Source organism: Mesitornis unicolor, unplaced genomic scaffold (assembly GCF_000695765.1).
Source record: "Mesitornis unicolor isolate BGI_N332 unplaced genomic scaffold, ASM69576v1 scaffold10581, whole genome shotgun sequence".
Lineage (NCBI taxonomy): Eukaryota > Metazoa > Chordata > Aves > Mesitornithiformes > Mesitornithidae > Mesitornis > Mesitornis unicolor.
Genome location: NW_010163116.1, coordinates 2,737 through 18,720, shown reverse-complemented (window position 1 = coordinate 18,720; position 15,984 = coordinate 2,737). Strand labels below are relative to the sequence as shown.

Genomic DNA, 15,984 nt, shown 5'->3' with positions numbered 1-15,984 from the left:
ATTAGATTGGAATTGGGATTAAAATTACTAATGAGGTGGAATAGATAAACCATAGATAGACTGCCCAGGAACATATTTGTACAGCAAATATTTTTATACCCAAAGGCAGAGGATTATCTTAGAGAAGTAAATGCTACTATACGAACAAGTGATGGTGAATTCTGTGAGATATCATGGAGGATGAACAGAAGAGCTGCAAGGGGTGAAGACCTTGCAGCCACTCACAACAACAATTCTCAGCCCCAGCAGTAAGCATGCACAAAACCAATACATTTGCATTGTTTGTCTTGTACTGATATTCAGTTCTCGTGTCTAATTCTCTGAAGCATCAGATTTTACGCACTGGCTAGTGCTGTCTCAGCTTCTTGTTGTTTAGACATGCAGCACTGGTCAGGAAGTGTTTGATAGTTTGGGGAACCAGACACAGCTTTGCTAACACCAAGAGGTATCGTGAGCAAAATGTGATTAAACGTCACATACTTTCTGTGAACTGAATTTGGCTGCTAAGAATAGAGGACTTCCCCTTACTGTTAGAAGTGAAGCATCTTATTCTCAGTTCAGTCATTGTGTACATCTCTCAGGAATGTTTACTGTTTAAAAGGGCATTTTTAGTAATCTGACTAGAAATGGTGCATGTGTATCAAGGAACAAATGCAGTTATTACTTTGATGATAAAAACAGCAATGGTGTGATGAGAATGATACAGAGTAGGAAAGTTGTTAAATGTGTACAGGCAAGTGTTTTAGCGGTTTTGAGTATGAGAAAAGGGCAGGAAATAAACTTGCCTGGAGGACAGACACAGCCATCTGTACAATGATCTTCACAAAGTGCTGATCGTTCTGGGTTGCTACACGTGTCAGAGCAGGGAGAGCCACACTCCTGGTGTTGCATGTTGAAAGGACACAATTTGGCTGAAAGTAGAAATAGTGTTATAATGCTGACTTCTCCTTTGAAATGTTGAGAAAATGGTATTTGCAAATTATGACTTTTTCTGTTGAGATACAATGGGGAATCCTGAACCAAGTGGAGGGTGCAACATTTTAGAGTTTCTGATATATATTGAAAACCCTTAGTAATGCTAAATCCTCTAAACTTCCATATTTCCAAAGTCTTAAGTATACTCAGGTTAAAACTGAAAATTACATGCATCTTGAAACATCTGTCTTCTTCAGGAAGAAATTATCACATATCTGAAGTGTACAAGATCTGGGTAGTAAGCACAGGAGAAAGCCTCTTCCTGAGATACTTACGACACAGTTCTGCGGTTCTCCAGTTCAGAGGCTGTCCACCTGCATGGGCACACTGTCGGGAGTATTCAGCAAAGGTGTTGCACATGCAGAAGTCTGCCATAGAGCTGTCACAGTGACATAGGTCTTGTATGCAAGTTTCAATGTAGTCCTGAACATTCACAAGTGCATTACAGCTTGCAAATGCTTTACTGGTTAATACTGTCTCACAAATAGAAGCCTAGGAGGAAAAACAGAGAAGGTAAAACAAGTTTGGAAAACATGAAATTAATTATTTAAGGTATGTAGCAGAACCAAAGGTCCATCTGGTCCAGAAACCTGTCCGACAGTAGCCATAAGCAGATATTTAGGAAGAAGTATAACAACAGGGCAAATACACGTGGAAGTCCTTTGATCAACTCCCATGTATTCCCATATCTTGAGTTACTTTCAGCTCAGGTTCCCAAGCATTGTGCAGTTTCATTAAGACATACTCAGTGGATTTCATTTAAATATCCAATATTCTCATGGAATGTGAAGGCAACTTTTTGGCATTCACTTTAGCAGAGAATAAAGAATGAAATTTAGAAAAAATCTCCTTGCAGACTTATTGTTGAGTCACATTTGTGGTATATTTTTTCCAATTCTCTCAAATTTTCTCCAAAGAGAGGAAGAATGTATTTTACGATATGAAAACAAATTCTGAGAGAGAGGTTCTTACAAATTCAGCTGAGCAGTTCACCACAGCAGCAGAAGGAATAAGATCAGCACACTGCTCTGTAGGTCCATCCATCTTCTGCCTATTTCCAAACTGTATGGGAGTCAGTTTTGTATCTGTAAAAAGCAGTCCAAATATTAGAATACTATTTACTGGTTTACTGGCTTTTGCATGGAGATATTTTATTTTGTGACACTAACCACTATGACATCAACCAGAAAATACATAAAGAAGTATTACTAGTCTTGCAGTTAATACAACCCACAACCTGTGTTACAGTATACTGCTAGAAAAAGGAAAACCAAAATGCCAATGTTTAATAATGCTTTTTGTTACTTACTCTCTGAAAGAAATTCATTGCTAATTGGAATTCCATTGAAGTCCCCACAAAGTCCACAAGTTTGATTAGCATATTTCTTATCTAGTTCCACCTAAAAGAAATGAGGAGAGAGAGCTTATGTTCATAGTAATATCAGCCTTGATGGATAGGAACACAGCCTACATCAGTTTTGCTTATGTATTCAAAATATGACATACGTATGCTGTGCACACTGTGTGGTGTTGTAACAAGGTAGGCAAGTGAAGGTCAAATGCCACCAAAAAAATCTGGGTCTTACTCCAGCCCTGGGGCTGTGAACATCAGTGCATTGCTAGGTCTGGAGTCTGAGGAGTACTTCACTGTGAGGTGGGGTTGTTATAATTGGGAGTCTATTGATCCTGAGCTAAGCTCTGTGGGAAGAAAAGGGAAATTGGGAGAAGACTGGAATACAGAACAATACACAAGACACAAATCCAAAACTAACTAATGCCTGCCTGGCTGATTAAGACTGCAAAGATGTAAACAGGCTATTTTCAGAATACAGGCTTTCTGCCAAGTTTTGGATGTTTTCTTACCAGGAGGGCATCCTCTTCATTCCAGAGGCATGTCAGTCCTAACTTGGCAGAAACTTTCAAATAGCTGTTACTTCTCTCTATGAAGACTCCCATATGGCTGTAGGGCATCTGAACCCTGGGGAAAGATCGCCACAGTTCAGTGAGGGTAGGGACAGAATAGCCATTGAATATCCACACTGTTACACTTTCTCGTTCTCTTTGAGAAGATTCAATGTGGTGAGGAAATTAGTCATAGTAGTAACTAAATACAGACAAAACAAGTTTGTGACATTTTGCTTCTCATCGTGCAAATGGATCAGCCTTGCTTCTACTGTTCCTTTCGGTTCTGTTAATGATGTTTTGTTAGGTAAAATGTTGGCATGTGTGTTTGGTTGTGTTGTTAAAAAAGGTGCTGGGAGTTTCTGTTTTGCAGGCAGTATGCTTCAGGATATTGCTATTTACTTCTTAAAGCCCTTGATATATAGAGGTAGACTCTAGGCTTTCTGTGACATGAGTGCCATTCACAAAGGTGTACCCAAGATAACCTTTAGACTAGCTCACTGTACATAGGTGCTATAATACACAAATCACTGTGGGATAACTGCCCAAATATTTACCCAGCTTTCTGGACAGGTTTCACACCCTATGCTGAAGTCAGTACTACCATTGCTAAATAGATAGCAGATTTCTAGAGTACCTCCGTTTAAATGAGTGGAGGTACAGGCTGCTGCCACTGCTTAACTGCATACTGTTCATTGCAAGGACAAAAGCCATCAAAAATTCCCCTCAAGGATACTGTTCTGGTGAATATAATGGAAAGTAGAGTCTTAAAGGCTGTAAAAACCTAACACTTTGAATCCAGCTTATAGACTCAATTGTATATTTAAATACACAATTTTAAATGTAGCACAGCATCTGGGATATAGCTCATCTGAATAAAACAGACACAGGGATAGTCTGCAGAAGTGGCACTTAGCTCACTGCCAGGCCCTCTTATTTTTGCTGATAATTCAGGAAGGACCTGAGCCCTACAGCCACTTGGGAGCAATGTGAGATCAGATAAGGGAAAGGGATGCTCGCTCAAAGAGCCCACGGGGAACAAGAGCAGTAGTGGCAGTTTCAAGTCAGGAACATACGATTTGCCATCAAGCAGAACAGAGCCACGGCTTAGTTCAATCACTGCTCCTTCCAGCTTCATGATGACGTGAGTGATCATGGTAGCATTTTCCACAGCTGTCCGCCTAATCTGGATGTTGAAGTCCTCATACGGAGATTTGCAGTTGGACGCAAAGATGTAATTGCAGACTCCCGGAAAGTAAAAAATGTCCCCATCAAAGGTCTTGAAGTGGAAGTTACCCCATGTGCTGCACACACGGCCATTGTGAGAAGGGTTGCCAGCTGTTGATTCAAAAGAAACAGTAAGAATTCTCTGTAATTTGCTGTAGATACCCTCCTTTTAGTTGCTTTTCCCCTTTTATTTCTTTCACTAGCCTCTGTCCAAAAAGCCCATCTTCTGTTTTCCTTGTTGTCCAGCTATTTTTTTATCAATGTGTTATTTATTTAGTTCAGTTATCTTTTGTGTATGGCCATCGGGATACAGGGCCTAAGATCAGAAGAGATCTCCTGGGTCACTATGTCTAGTGCTCTGGTTCTGCTGACAGCCACATTCTATAAATCCTTTCCTAAATGTATGAAGTTCTAAAGTTTCACCATAAAACCAGTTTAAAGTTAGTTTAAAACTAGCTGATACTCCTACTGGGGAAGGCCACTCATAGCCACACACTTTGAATAGCTGGAAGACTTTTACTAGCATCTTCCAAAACTTATTCCTGTCTCATGTATGCCTGGTTGTTCTTGTGCCAGCATTACACTTCACCTTGAAGGGGTTCCATCTCCCTGCTCCTCCTCCCACCTATTATCAGTTATCTCTTTTCAGTTGTCATTTCCTTACAAGCAGGCTCTCCTATCTCCCTGATTATCCTTACAGTTCCTCCCTGCATCTCTTACACTCACCCTGCTTGGAAACATCTAGTCAGAATTGTACCCTATACCCTAGATAAGGTGTCTCACCAATGCTTTGAACACATTGATATTTTGCTTTCTTTACTGGAAATATTGTGCATTATTTATCCCAGTATTATTTTTATATATAAAAATACAATTTTTTTTAAAAGTACTTTCTCTTTTTACAGCTGCATCATATTAACAAAATGCAGGCTGAGTCCTGGGATCACATTTAGATTATCCTAGACTACTTTTCTTGTTCATTTTTAATTTTGTGATGCTAAAGGATCTTATACAGTGTATTAATCTTCTCAGTCATTCCATGCTCTACCTGTGTGATCAACAAGAACACATATCTAAGCCATGATATTTGCTTAACTTACCCTTTACTTTCAGTGTGTTTTGAAAAGGTGGAATGATTGTCACTCTTTGGGATTTTGAAGCTGGTGGGATATCTAAGGGGGAAAAAACCAATCAAGTTTAATTTTATTAGAAGTCCTAAAAAATAGATAGAGATTGCCTAGTCTCTTCAGTGATTAACATTCCTACTACTAGTTACATTCTAGGGGGACATTTCCACAAGGTATTATTGGTGGTTTTTACACAGTGCTTTGAGTTCTCTCTTTCTATGTATTTCACTGATACCCAAATCCCAAAGGCCATGTTCTTTGGCTGCAGTACTTTCTTCCATTGTTTGTTCAAGGCTCCCATCTGATGCTGGCCCTGATGTTCTGAACTCAAAAGCAGCAACCTGATACTTAGAGCACAGTGTTGTAATAGAGATGCAGAAGCAGCACTGCTAATGTCTATGTCTGAACCTTTGCCTCTTGGTACACTGAGAAGCAGAAGTTTATTAAATAATACTAGAAGCTGAGGATGAGAAACGAGCTGATTTTTCTCTGAAGCTCATATCTTTCTTTATGCTGAGACATGCACTTTTGCACAACCAAATCTAAGCAGATTTTTCTTAAAAGCAGTGAAACTCTAATCATGTGCTTTTCATACAAAGAGTTCTGTTGGTAGAATAGAAAGTTCCCATGTCCAGATCCAGTAATTTTCCTTTGCATCCATCAATGAAAGGAATAGAATACTTAGAGATCCTGCAATGTGATTTTCTTAGCATGGGTGTCTGAGGACTTGATGCAGTTTCTCCCTTGAAAGTATAAAAATCATAGAATTTGGTGACTTCCAAACTGTAGATTGTGCAATATCAGCCATTGACTTCTGCATTTAGACCAAAAGATCACTAAGACAAATATGTGTTTTAGAAAGACAATCTCATTCAGTCTTAATGTAAGAATTTTAAGGGAAAGCACACCTATTACCTTCCTTGAAAATCTGTTCCAATAATTAAATGCACTCACTATTATTAAATAATTTATGCTACACTTCCAGTTTGGGTTTATAATTATTTTAATGGCCAGCTAGTGACCTCACAAATTGCAGCTTGCTTGGCAGGCATAGTGATTAATCGTTTCAGCCTGTCATCTCTAATATACCAGCCAGCATTTTATCCCTCCACCCTTATTTTGCTCTGTACAGTTATGGCGTTTGCTCTGTACAGTTATCTCTCATGCGTGATAGCATGGAGTGCTTAATTGTTCTAATGTTTAAGGTAGTTACAGTTTTCTTATTCTCTCATGAGTGATGCAGTCGTCTTGACACAGCATGAAAAATGTGTCTTTTATTATCTACTATCAAATACCTTGGTGATATGTATGCATATGCACACCTCTTCTGAAAATACACTTTGAGATAGAAGGTATGTACCTTTCATGAAGTTAAAGATTAGATAACTGTGTCATATCAGTGGACCAGATTCAGTGGGCCAGATCTCAGAAGAAGTTCTCTCTTCCCCCTCTTTTTTTATTTTTCTGTGGGGGGGAGCAGGCAGGGGAAGAGAAAGTATGTTCTAACTAGGAATAAGAAGATTCTAGTAATCTTATTGTTTATTAATTTAATTTAGCATAAAATATTAGAAATAAATCAGCATAAATCTACTTACATTTTTGTCGCTGCAGGATGGATGGAGAAACATAGTTTGATTTTGCTTGCTGTTTCTCATCCTGGGCTTGAACTGCATCAAGAAGAGTGGAGAATGAAAAGATTAATGTCTAAATTTCTCAATTATACCTGGTTAAATGTGCAACAGCCAGTATATAAAAAATCAACAAAGCTGTGTTCATGTATAGGAGGTCAGATTTGCACCATGTGCTACATGCAACCATGATGGCTTCCCCTCCCCACCCCCCTAATAAATTACTGCAGGGAGACCTTCAAAAACATGCCTGTGATAATTTGAGCAGATCCTTATCCCTGTTATTGTGACAGTACCCCTGGATGTCCTTTTAAGTTTTTCAGATGAAGGACTTTGTTTTCTTAGTTCTTCTGATCACTGTGTGCTCTAGCATCTGTAAAACCTTTTGTCTAGCCAGCTTTAAAAATAGCTCCTATTTGTGCAGGAATAATTAATTCCAGAGGTCTTATCTCTGTCCTCTCTTACTGAAATCCAAAGTTACTTTCTATTTTACAGTTTCAAGCACTTTTTGTAACAAGCAGCAGAAAGAAAATTAATGCACAAGTCACACAGAAATAAATAGGTCTTTCCAATAGACATGTTTGTGACTGTTGATTTTGCCCCAGAGCAAACTTTTTGTACCCAGCAAAGAAACCATTCTTCATTCCATTCCACTGGGGCATCAGAATAGGAGTATACACAAAATCTGCAGGGGCCAGAGGGGTTTTTAATGCACCGCTTAGTGAGAGTTCATCAGAGGGCAGGTTGCAGGAGAGGCTATGCTGGCTGGAGGAAACCGAAAAGACAGGCTCACCCTTCTCTACATCCCACAAGGGCAGTCCTTGAGTAGCACCGCTAGAGGGGCTAATGATGAAATCAGAGCAGCAGGGAGCTCCATAAGTCCCTTCCTTTTTGAACCAGCTGGAAGTCTACAGCTGGTGTTGGAAGGACACATTGTACCCATTTTTAAGCTATGAACCGTTCAGTGCTTCTGCCTGCCTCTTCTCCGCTCCCTAGCCTTTGAGAGCTTTTTGCTTCTCTCTCCATGCACTGCATGGCTCCAACACTCTGCCCATGCCATATGCATTGCAGATTCCTGTTTTCATTGTACAGTGTGATAATGCTACAGCTACTTTTTTGATGGGCTATTCTTTGATACTACCATTTTTAAACATAAGTTAGTGTGAAATTGCCTGGAAGCAGGAAAATAGAAATGCACTAAAGAACTAACGTTGTTACCTTACACTTTAAGGGAAATTAAGAAGTGAGATATATGTTAAAAACATTTTCACTCATCTGTGAGTATTAAGTGCCCTCTTAGAATATTTAAGGCAATTCCATTTGTTTTCACCCCATCAAAAACCAACCCTGTGGTCTAAATTTTTATACAACCTTGTGCAAGAATAGATGAACTTTTAAATATCCAATGTCTTTCAAGAAATATCCCTCTTATTTTTCAATACTGTATCATCAACTGATACCACAAACAAAATCTTTAATGTGTGCAAACAGACTCTACTGATTTGTTCCTTCCTATAGCCATTGTTGCACATTTTGATTTGTGCATTTAGAAATACTGTAGCACCTTGAAACGGACATCAAAAGCTAAATGCAAATCTGGAGGCATTTTGATAAAAATGTAAGTTCCAAGTGGCTTCCACTGAATTCAGTGGAGCTATTCCAAGTTTCAACTGGAGAAAATAGAATAAGAATATGGACTACAATATAAATTTTCATGACAGTTAATTTCCTCTTATTGAGAAGGAAAATATTTGTAACAGAAAAGAAAATCTTGCATAAAGGTAACAGGTTCATTAGCTTCACAAAGCCAAGCAAAAAACATTTCAAACTCCGAAGCAAGTGATAAATTCTTTAGTACAGTAAAATTGCCAAGCAAGTGAATCTTCCTACCTTTGATCTGTATGAAGGCAAGTGCTAGTATTGATATCCATAGTGGTATTTGTGTCCCACCTCCTGTGCCCATCTTCTGGAAGTCCGGTAAATACTACCGAACAACCTGCCTCTGAGGAAATACCTGTCTGCACCTGAGTCTTATATAGTGAGAGAGTAGGTTTTGGCTCAGTTCCCAGATTGTTTCACAAGGTTCTTAAAAGGTGGGGCTTCAGACATTTTAGTTTTCCTTTGCAGGTGCACAGGTAAATAGAGGATGCTCTGACTTTCCCTCAAGTATTTGCACTCTAGGAGGAGTCTTCTTTCTACAGGTCTTTTAGATGAAATGTCAAGAAGTGAGCAGGAAGAATTTTTGCTCAGGCTTTGTTTTCCCAAATTGTTATATGTTATGGGATAAATACAGGCTAAGGGACTACTGAGCGACTTCTGAGCACGAACTTGGAATGAATTACTTAACTTTTTAAAAACTTTCCTCCTTATGGTAAATGATGGCAACTTAACTTTAACTTAAAAAAAAAACCCAAGGAAGTTCTGTCTGACACAATTTTTTCAATGAGTTTGCACCTGTCTATGTAGCTACTTTGTCTGTGAAAATGGAGAAATCAAATAAGTTTAGGATTTATCCACAGGCCAGGCACAACTCTGAACTACGCAGTGAAAATCCTTCAGCATTGGAGAGTCAGTAATGCGGACTTCTTCTTGAAGGATTCTTCTTCTCACATGGGCAGTTTAAGTGCTACTTCAGCTGTCTCCTTTCTGAATAAATGTGATTTCACCATAACAAATTAGATTGATTCTACCTACAACAAAAATCATAGATTTTCTTCATAATTGCTGTTCCTAGAGATACAAAAAGACTGATTTGCAAGAATGTCCTTTGGAATGTTCCTTATCTTAGGAACAATGAGAGTGGGAACAATGTTTTGTGACTGTGATAACAGATTTATTTACAGCTATATTACTTTTGTGAATTAGCCTTTTATAGGGTTTTACTCTGGAGTGTAAAGAAACACAATCTTTCAATAGAAGGATGGATCCCATAATCCTACATGGGATCAAACAGTTCCTGAAAAGAAAAACATAGTGGGATGGTCTCCATATTCTCTGGCAAGAGAACAAGATATAATTAGTTTTAAAACTAGGAATGAAGTTTAGATTAGACAATGGGGAGAAAATTTCTTTTAGCAAGGATGATGAAGTACTCATATAGGTTTCCCAAAAAAACTGTTGAATTTCCATCACTGGTGGTTTTTAAGAACAGGTTAGAAAAATACCTACCTGAGAATAATGTAAGTGCCGTTAATAGTACCCTGGGGCAGGGGAATAGAATAAATTGCCATTTGAGATTGCTTCAAACACCATATTCTATGATTTTTTTTTCTGAAAAATAATATGTATTCTCTATTTTTGAAGCATTTATATTTGAGGAAGTAACTTCAACATTAAGAGATAAATATATGTACATTTTTTTCCCTAAGCAATAAACAGAAGCAAGAAAAGATGCTGTATTTTCTGAACATTTTAAAAGTACAACTGGTTATTAACATTTAAATAAAAGTGACATAACTACATAAAATTGGAAGTGTTGAGGAAAATTGTTTGATTTCAGTCATGAGTTATACCTCTGGCAACTTCATTGATGTATAAGTCTGTAGAATTTACTATTACTTAAATGGGGAAAAGAAAATGACTACAAGACACTTGCATATACAGAAATACATGCCGTGAAAATTTAAGGGAAATATTACAACCCTTAACAGTTATTATCAAAGTTCCAGGATGAAGATCTAAAAAAGAAAAATTTTAATGAATATAACTGGTGCCTAATGAAAGTAATTATAAAATAGTATAGTAAACACATCTGGATAACACACATAAGCTTATTAAGTGATTCTGTACGTGAGAAGAAAAACATGCCTTATGAATCATTACATTGCTTACCACTGATAAATCAATTTATATCAACATTTGCTATGCTGTGGTTTCATATACACAGGTCAACATTTCCCGCATGTTCAGGGAAGTACTATGATCACTCAGAGATCATAGGTTGGTCACTACTGATGACAACCTTTGTATGGTCATCACAAACTAGACAAGAAACTGGTTTATGGTTCAATTTAAAGCCTTTCACTGACCTTTAAGTCACCAGCAAAAGTGATTCTCTATATCTGCATTTTTGGCTGAAAGTCTCAAATCTCTCATACGTCATGAATCACGTTGTCCTTACAATGAAGTGGTTAACTTCATTGATTAATCCTCTTGCCATGTTAACTTCCATTCTCTTGTGCTGATTCTTTTAAAAAATTTTTATAAAATGTGTCAAAAAAATCAGACTTGAAAAAATAATTTCTAAATATTTATGCTAAATTAATTTGGTCATACTACTAATTATTCAAAGAAATAATTCCTCTTCAAATTGTATATTACCTCTATTCACTCAATAGACACACACAGGCGACATGGGAGACTGTTTTTTTAAGATTGGTTTTGAATAACATATCCAGATTTGTGTAACTGTTTATGATCAAATCAGTGTACAGTTGACTGCATAAGCAGAAGTGTTAATATATTAGAAAAATCTATGGAAGTACTTTTTTTTTAACAGAAAATACTCTGATGTAAATGGAATGAAACATTTCAGTAAGATTTAACATTTTCAGATCCATTCTTTTTAGTCTTAAATGATCGAATATTCCATGGTGATTCTCCATTCATGCATCTTACTCATGATTTCTGAATCTGGTTCTTCATAAGAAAAAATGAGACCATCATACTTTATTTTTATACATCCTTTCTGTAGAATGCAAATAAAATGTCATAGCAAATTTGTTTAAATTTCAGGTGGAGAAATGACTGAAATAATGTTCTCCATTTATATTTCTAAGATATAGAATGATGAACTCACAGAGACATGTAAAAGGTATCTAGTCCACCTAGTGCTATATTGGAGTAGTTTCATTCTGAAGGAAGGATGAAAACATTTGTAACTGATGAGAGAAACTATGGCAATTCCTCTGTGCCAGAAGGAAAATGTAAGTTAACAAGGATCTGTCTGCTGGAATTTTCTCTGGCTGGTCATTTACCCACTCCTGAAGCCAAGTTTAAGCTCCAGAATTGGTGCTGGAACATTAAGCTTTGAATTCAGCTGAAGTATCATTCTGGTTGTCCTTAAATTTTGATCTGTGAAAATTCGAACCCACGTTTTTTATCTGAAAGTTTCTATGGTGAAGTGAGGCACTTTCTACTCAAAAGTGGTTCATTAACATTATAGATGTTTGCTTAATTATGTGAAGATGAACTACATTTCTAACGGTTGTAGTAGGTATTTTATTATATGATATCATGTGGTCTATCTAAAGTAAAGCTATAGTTAAAGACTGAAATAGGGATATAACTCCTTTTGTGTCCTTTACTATATCTTAGTCAGACGTGGTGCCGTTGATCCATTCCTTTACTTCCAAATGCTTAGATAAAACTAATTGATTGAAAATCAAATCCCATTAATACCTGAGATTCAACACCCTGTTTCATTAACATGAGTAGTCCTCCTGCTGTCTCTTAGCATGCACATTGTAGAGGACTAAGTAAATAATGCTTTAACCTCCATTGCAACCTGTATGCTTTACTGTAAAATAGGTAATATCATTAGAATCTATTTCTGGTTTTATTTTTTTATCTGTTGATTTCAAAAGGTGCAGTGTCATTTAGAAGAGCCCAAGCAAAGCATAACAAGTGAAATCAGGCATTGGAAGCTGTCTGGTTGCAACATATGAGGCTAGTTTGCACCAATATGACTAGAGGGTAAAATATATTGTGTGTAGTATCTCTCAATTTGTTTAACAGTTTTCCTTTGGGAAGAAATTCAGTCACAGAACATTTTAAAGTCCTGTATTAAGACATTCCACCTATGCAAGGTTAGTAAAGAGACCTTATTTATGAGTATTGCATGTCATACACCCATACTCTTCTATTAACCAAATTCCTTTTCCTGGAAAAGGTCTGAAATGTCATGAATGGTTTGGACTGGGTCAAGTGGACAATAGTATTAGTATTAGCACAATAACGTGAGATTACCACAAGTTCTCAGAGTAACTCTGCGCTGGTATGAGGTGTTTTCCCTGTAATAAAACATTCAGAACAGCATTGCCCATGCCTTCCTTCACACCTTTTCCATAACTCCAGTGCCAAATTTCAGGTTGTCACTCCCAGGATTTTTGCATAATGAATAACCCTTCTCATGACCAGTTGCTTCTTCCATCCGTATTGTTACTGTTTCTTTGCTTCAGATCTGCCTGCAATCAGTGCAGCCCTGCATTCTTCTCTTCCTCTTCTCCCTCCACTGTCCTTTATTTTCTTCTTGACAACACGGGATCTGTTTGGTTTTTTTTCAGAGTATTGCATACAATACTGTATGTTCAGAGAATGGCTCCCATTGGTTTCATCAGTAACTGAACGCTCAGCACTTTTGCATGTTCAGTCTCAGTGTTTCAAGCCGATTGTCCAGAAAATGAAGAATGCACAGTTAAAAACCAGGATAATAATTTGATATATATCTTTTACCTGGCATCACAAATGAACTCTGTGGCACTCAAGCAGCTCAATGATACTGTCCTTTTTATTTTCAGCATTTCCCTTATTCAGTCACTTCAAATTTAAGTTCTACAACAAACAAACAAAGCAGGAAAGCTTAAATAGGATTTCACCAGAAAGATCCCTGCAATGCTCTAAGAGAAGGTTCTGTAGAAGAAATAATGTGCATCCCATACTGTGAGGAGTATGGACATAGGGGCCAGATTAAGGTTTCCATGTTGTCTAAACACATCCAGGATATCTCTGTGTATAAAGGGGATAATCACACAAGCCTCTTTATAGCTTGTAAACACAGACACCGCAACTGTGTGTATTAATATTTGCAATTCGTATTATAGACTAAAAAAGTGATGTACACACACATGAGGACATATTTACATTGTGCAGTGGTGCATGTTGCAGAAATCCCTCTGCTAGCAGCAGCCAAGGTAAATTTATAATAGGAAATAGTGTCACTACTTTGGTAAGAAATTCTAGCTAAGATACTTTGTCTTTGTCTGAGGCACTGACACTGCAACATTGTGTTTGGGATTTGAGCTGATATCTCTACCGAGGGCTACAGCCATATGGTCATGGCTCACTACCTAAAGCCAGCTGAAAGCTGGACTCTGTTGTGTCGTGCCATAGTGCCATAATGCCCCAAGATAAATGATCAGTCTTTAGAAGCAATTGGTAAGTGTTTGCAGGCTCAGAGAAATTAATGGTATGACTAGTAAAGAAGTGGGTGAAACAGTGCTGACCTGAGCAGTAAATCTAAACCCTCAAAGGGACCTATCAGTGATGCACAACCTCGAAAAAGTCTACATGTTAGAATACTCCGGTGAACATAATTCTGCTGAATGACACTCAAATAAGCTTGTAATAATATAAACAACACACTATATAAGAAGTGGATATGTAACCACTAGTGAGTTTTGTCAGAAGTGCCACTGTGAGTGGAAGTTGTACAGTTCTTCCTCCACTGGACACTTTCAAATATACCCTGAGTTTAAATCTGTAGCAGAAAAAAATACAATCAAATGCATGGAAAATACAATCAACTGCATGTTAAAAAAAGGACAAACATGGAGAAGGAAACAAAATTCCTTAGTCTAGGCATGATTCAAGACTCTGGGAAATTAATTAAATTTATAGCTGTGGTATAAAAGTTAGCAGAGACCTGTTTAGTATTTCAGCTCAAATATTGCCATTCGTTTTAATAATTATAGTTTCTATGTTATCCTTCTTGAGGGGAAAACATATTGCATGGTGGGGGTGTGTGTGTATTAAATCTCTATTGAAAAACAACTTTAGAAGTTCCTTTTCAGTAGTTACCATTTCAGTTTACAAACTTAGATAATAGTGCAGCAGAAAGAAAAACTAGTGGAAGATTTTGGGCAAAATACGGGCAGATATAAATTTGCCACAGATTAATCTCACTTGCAGATTTTGATAAGGTTTGTAAGCATCAATGGATTGCCATTGGCTTTACAATACCTTAACGCTGTAGCAGGGATCAGAACTGTAAGTACTTTGAAGACAATCCTGATGTTCACTCATGTGGTTATTGGTATTATGCTTTGTATTAACACTGTTTTCATTCATTATTTTCTTTTTAGTTTAGAAAATTTTATGTAAATCTTCTATTTATTTTTGTAAAACATTGTTAAGTTTGCAAGATCAAAACACTGGGAGGTATTGGTGTTAAGACCATCAGCACCTTCATGAGATAGTTTCAAATTACTTGATTCAGATTATGTCACATCCCTTCATATTTACAGGTCTTCTGTAGTAAAGAATCCACTATCATTGTTTCAATGCCATTAAAAGTCTTGGCCTTTTAAATCCTAAAACAGCCTTCAAACATCATCCAAGTCTGGAAACATTTTCAAAACCCTCAGAAACTCAAAAGCAGCAGCACCGTATTCCAAACAATACTGCAGGCATCTCCCACACGATCAAAGTGTCTATTAAAGAAACAGTCTTGAAAAATACAATTCCCTGATCCTCCTCTTCCTCACGATCTCATCCCCACTGACTGCTGTGGGCGCTATGTTTGTTTATTATTACCATGTACCAGTTCATAAAGGGTGGCTACCAAGAAGACAAAGACTCTTTTTTCACAAGGACCCATATGGAAAAGATGAGGGGTAGTGAACACAAGTTGCTTCTGGAGAGATTCCAGTTGAACTCCAGAAGAAATTTTTTTACCATCAGATCAATCAGACATGGAACAATCTCCCGGGGAAGTGGTAAATTCCCCTATATTGGGCAGTTTTAAGAGTCAGCTTGGCAGGGTGCTGACTCATCTCATTTAAACTATAGTTTTACCTTGAAAAGTTGGACTGGATGATCCTTATGGTCCCTTTCAACTTGGTATTCTATGGTTCTGTGATTCTATGATTCTATACTTGAGTGAAACATTTCTTAGTGGGCTCTTGCTTTTTTAGACAGAGCTTAAATAATGAGGAGCTCTTCAGTAATTTGCTCAATTTTTAAACTATGTGTCCTAACACTTTGTTACTGTATGTTATTGAAACCTTACTCTGAATATAGACTCATCAATTTCCTCAGTTACTTTTCTGTGGTGCCCATCACTGTAGTACCTGAGAAGTTAATCAATAGAAATGTATTGCTTTTGAAAATACATTTTGAGATACTTG

The 15,984-nt window shown here is 37.3% G+C and overlaps 1 protein-coding gene across 1 annotated transcript; it reads right to left on the bottom strand.

Annotated features, from left to right (window-relative positions):
• Positions 1 to 1,250: 1,250 nt before the first annotated feature.
• On the bottom strand, positions 1,251 to 6,898 carry LOC104547951 (mucin-5AC-like; the record flags this gene model as incomplete). Its single annotated transcript, XM_010193827.1, has 7 exons — positions 1,251 to 1,467; positions 1,948 to 2,060; positions 2,285 to 2,375; positions 2,839 to 2,953; positions 3,954 to 4,215; positions 5,205 to 5,276; positions 6,827 to 6,898. Coding segments are annotated over 7 exons (942 nt in total), but the record flags the coding sequence as incomplete, so codon positions are not given.
• Between the last annotated feature and the right edge of the window lie 9,086 nt (positions 6,899 to 15,984).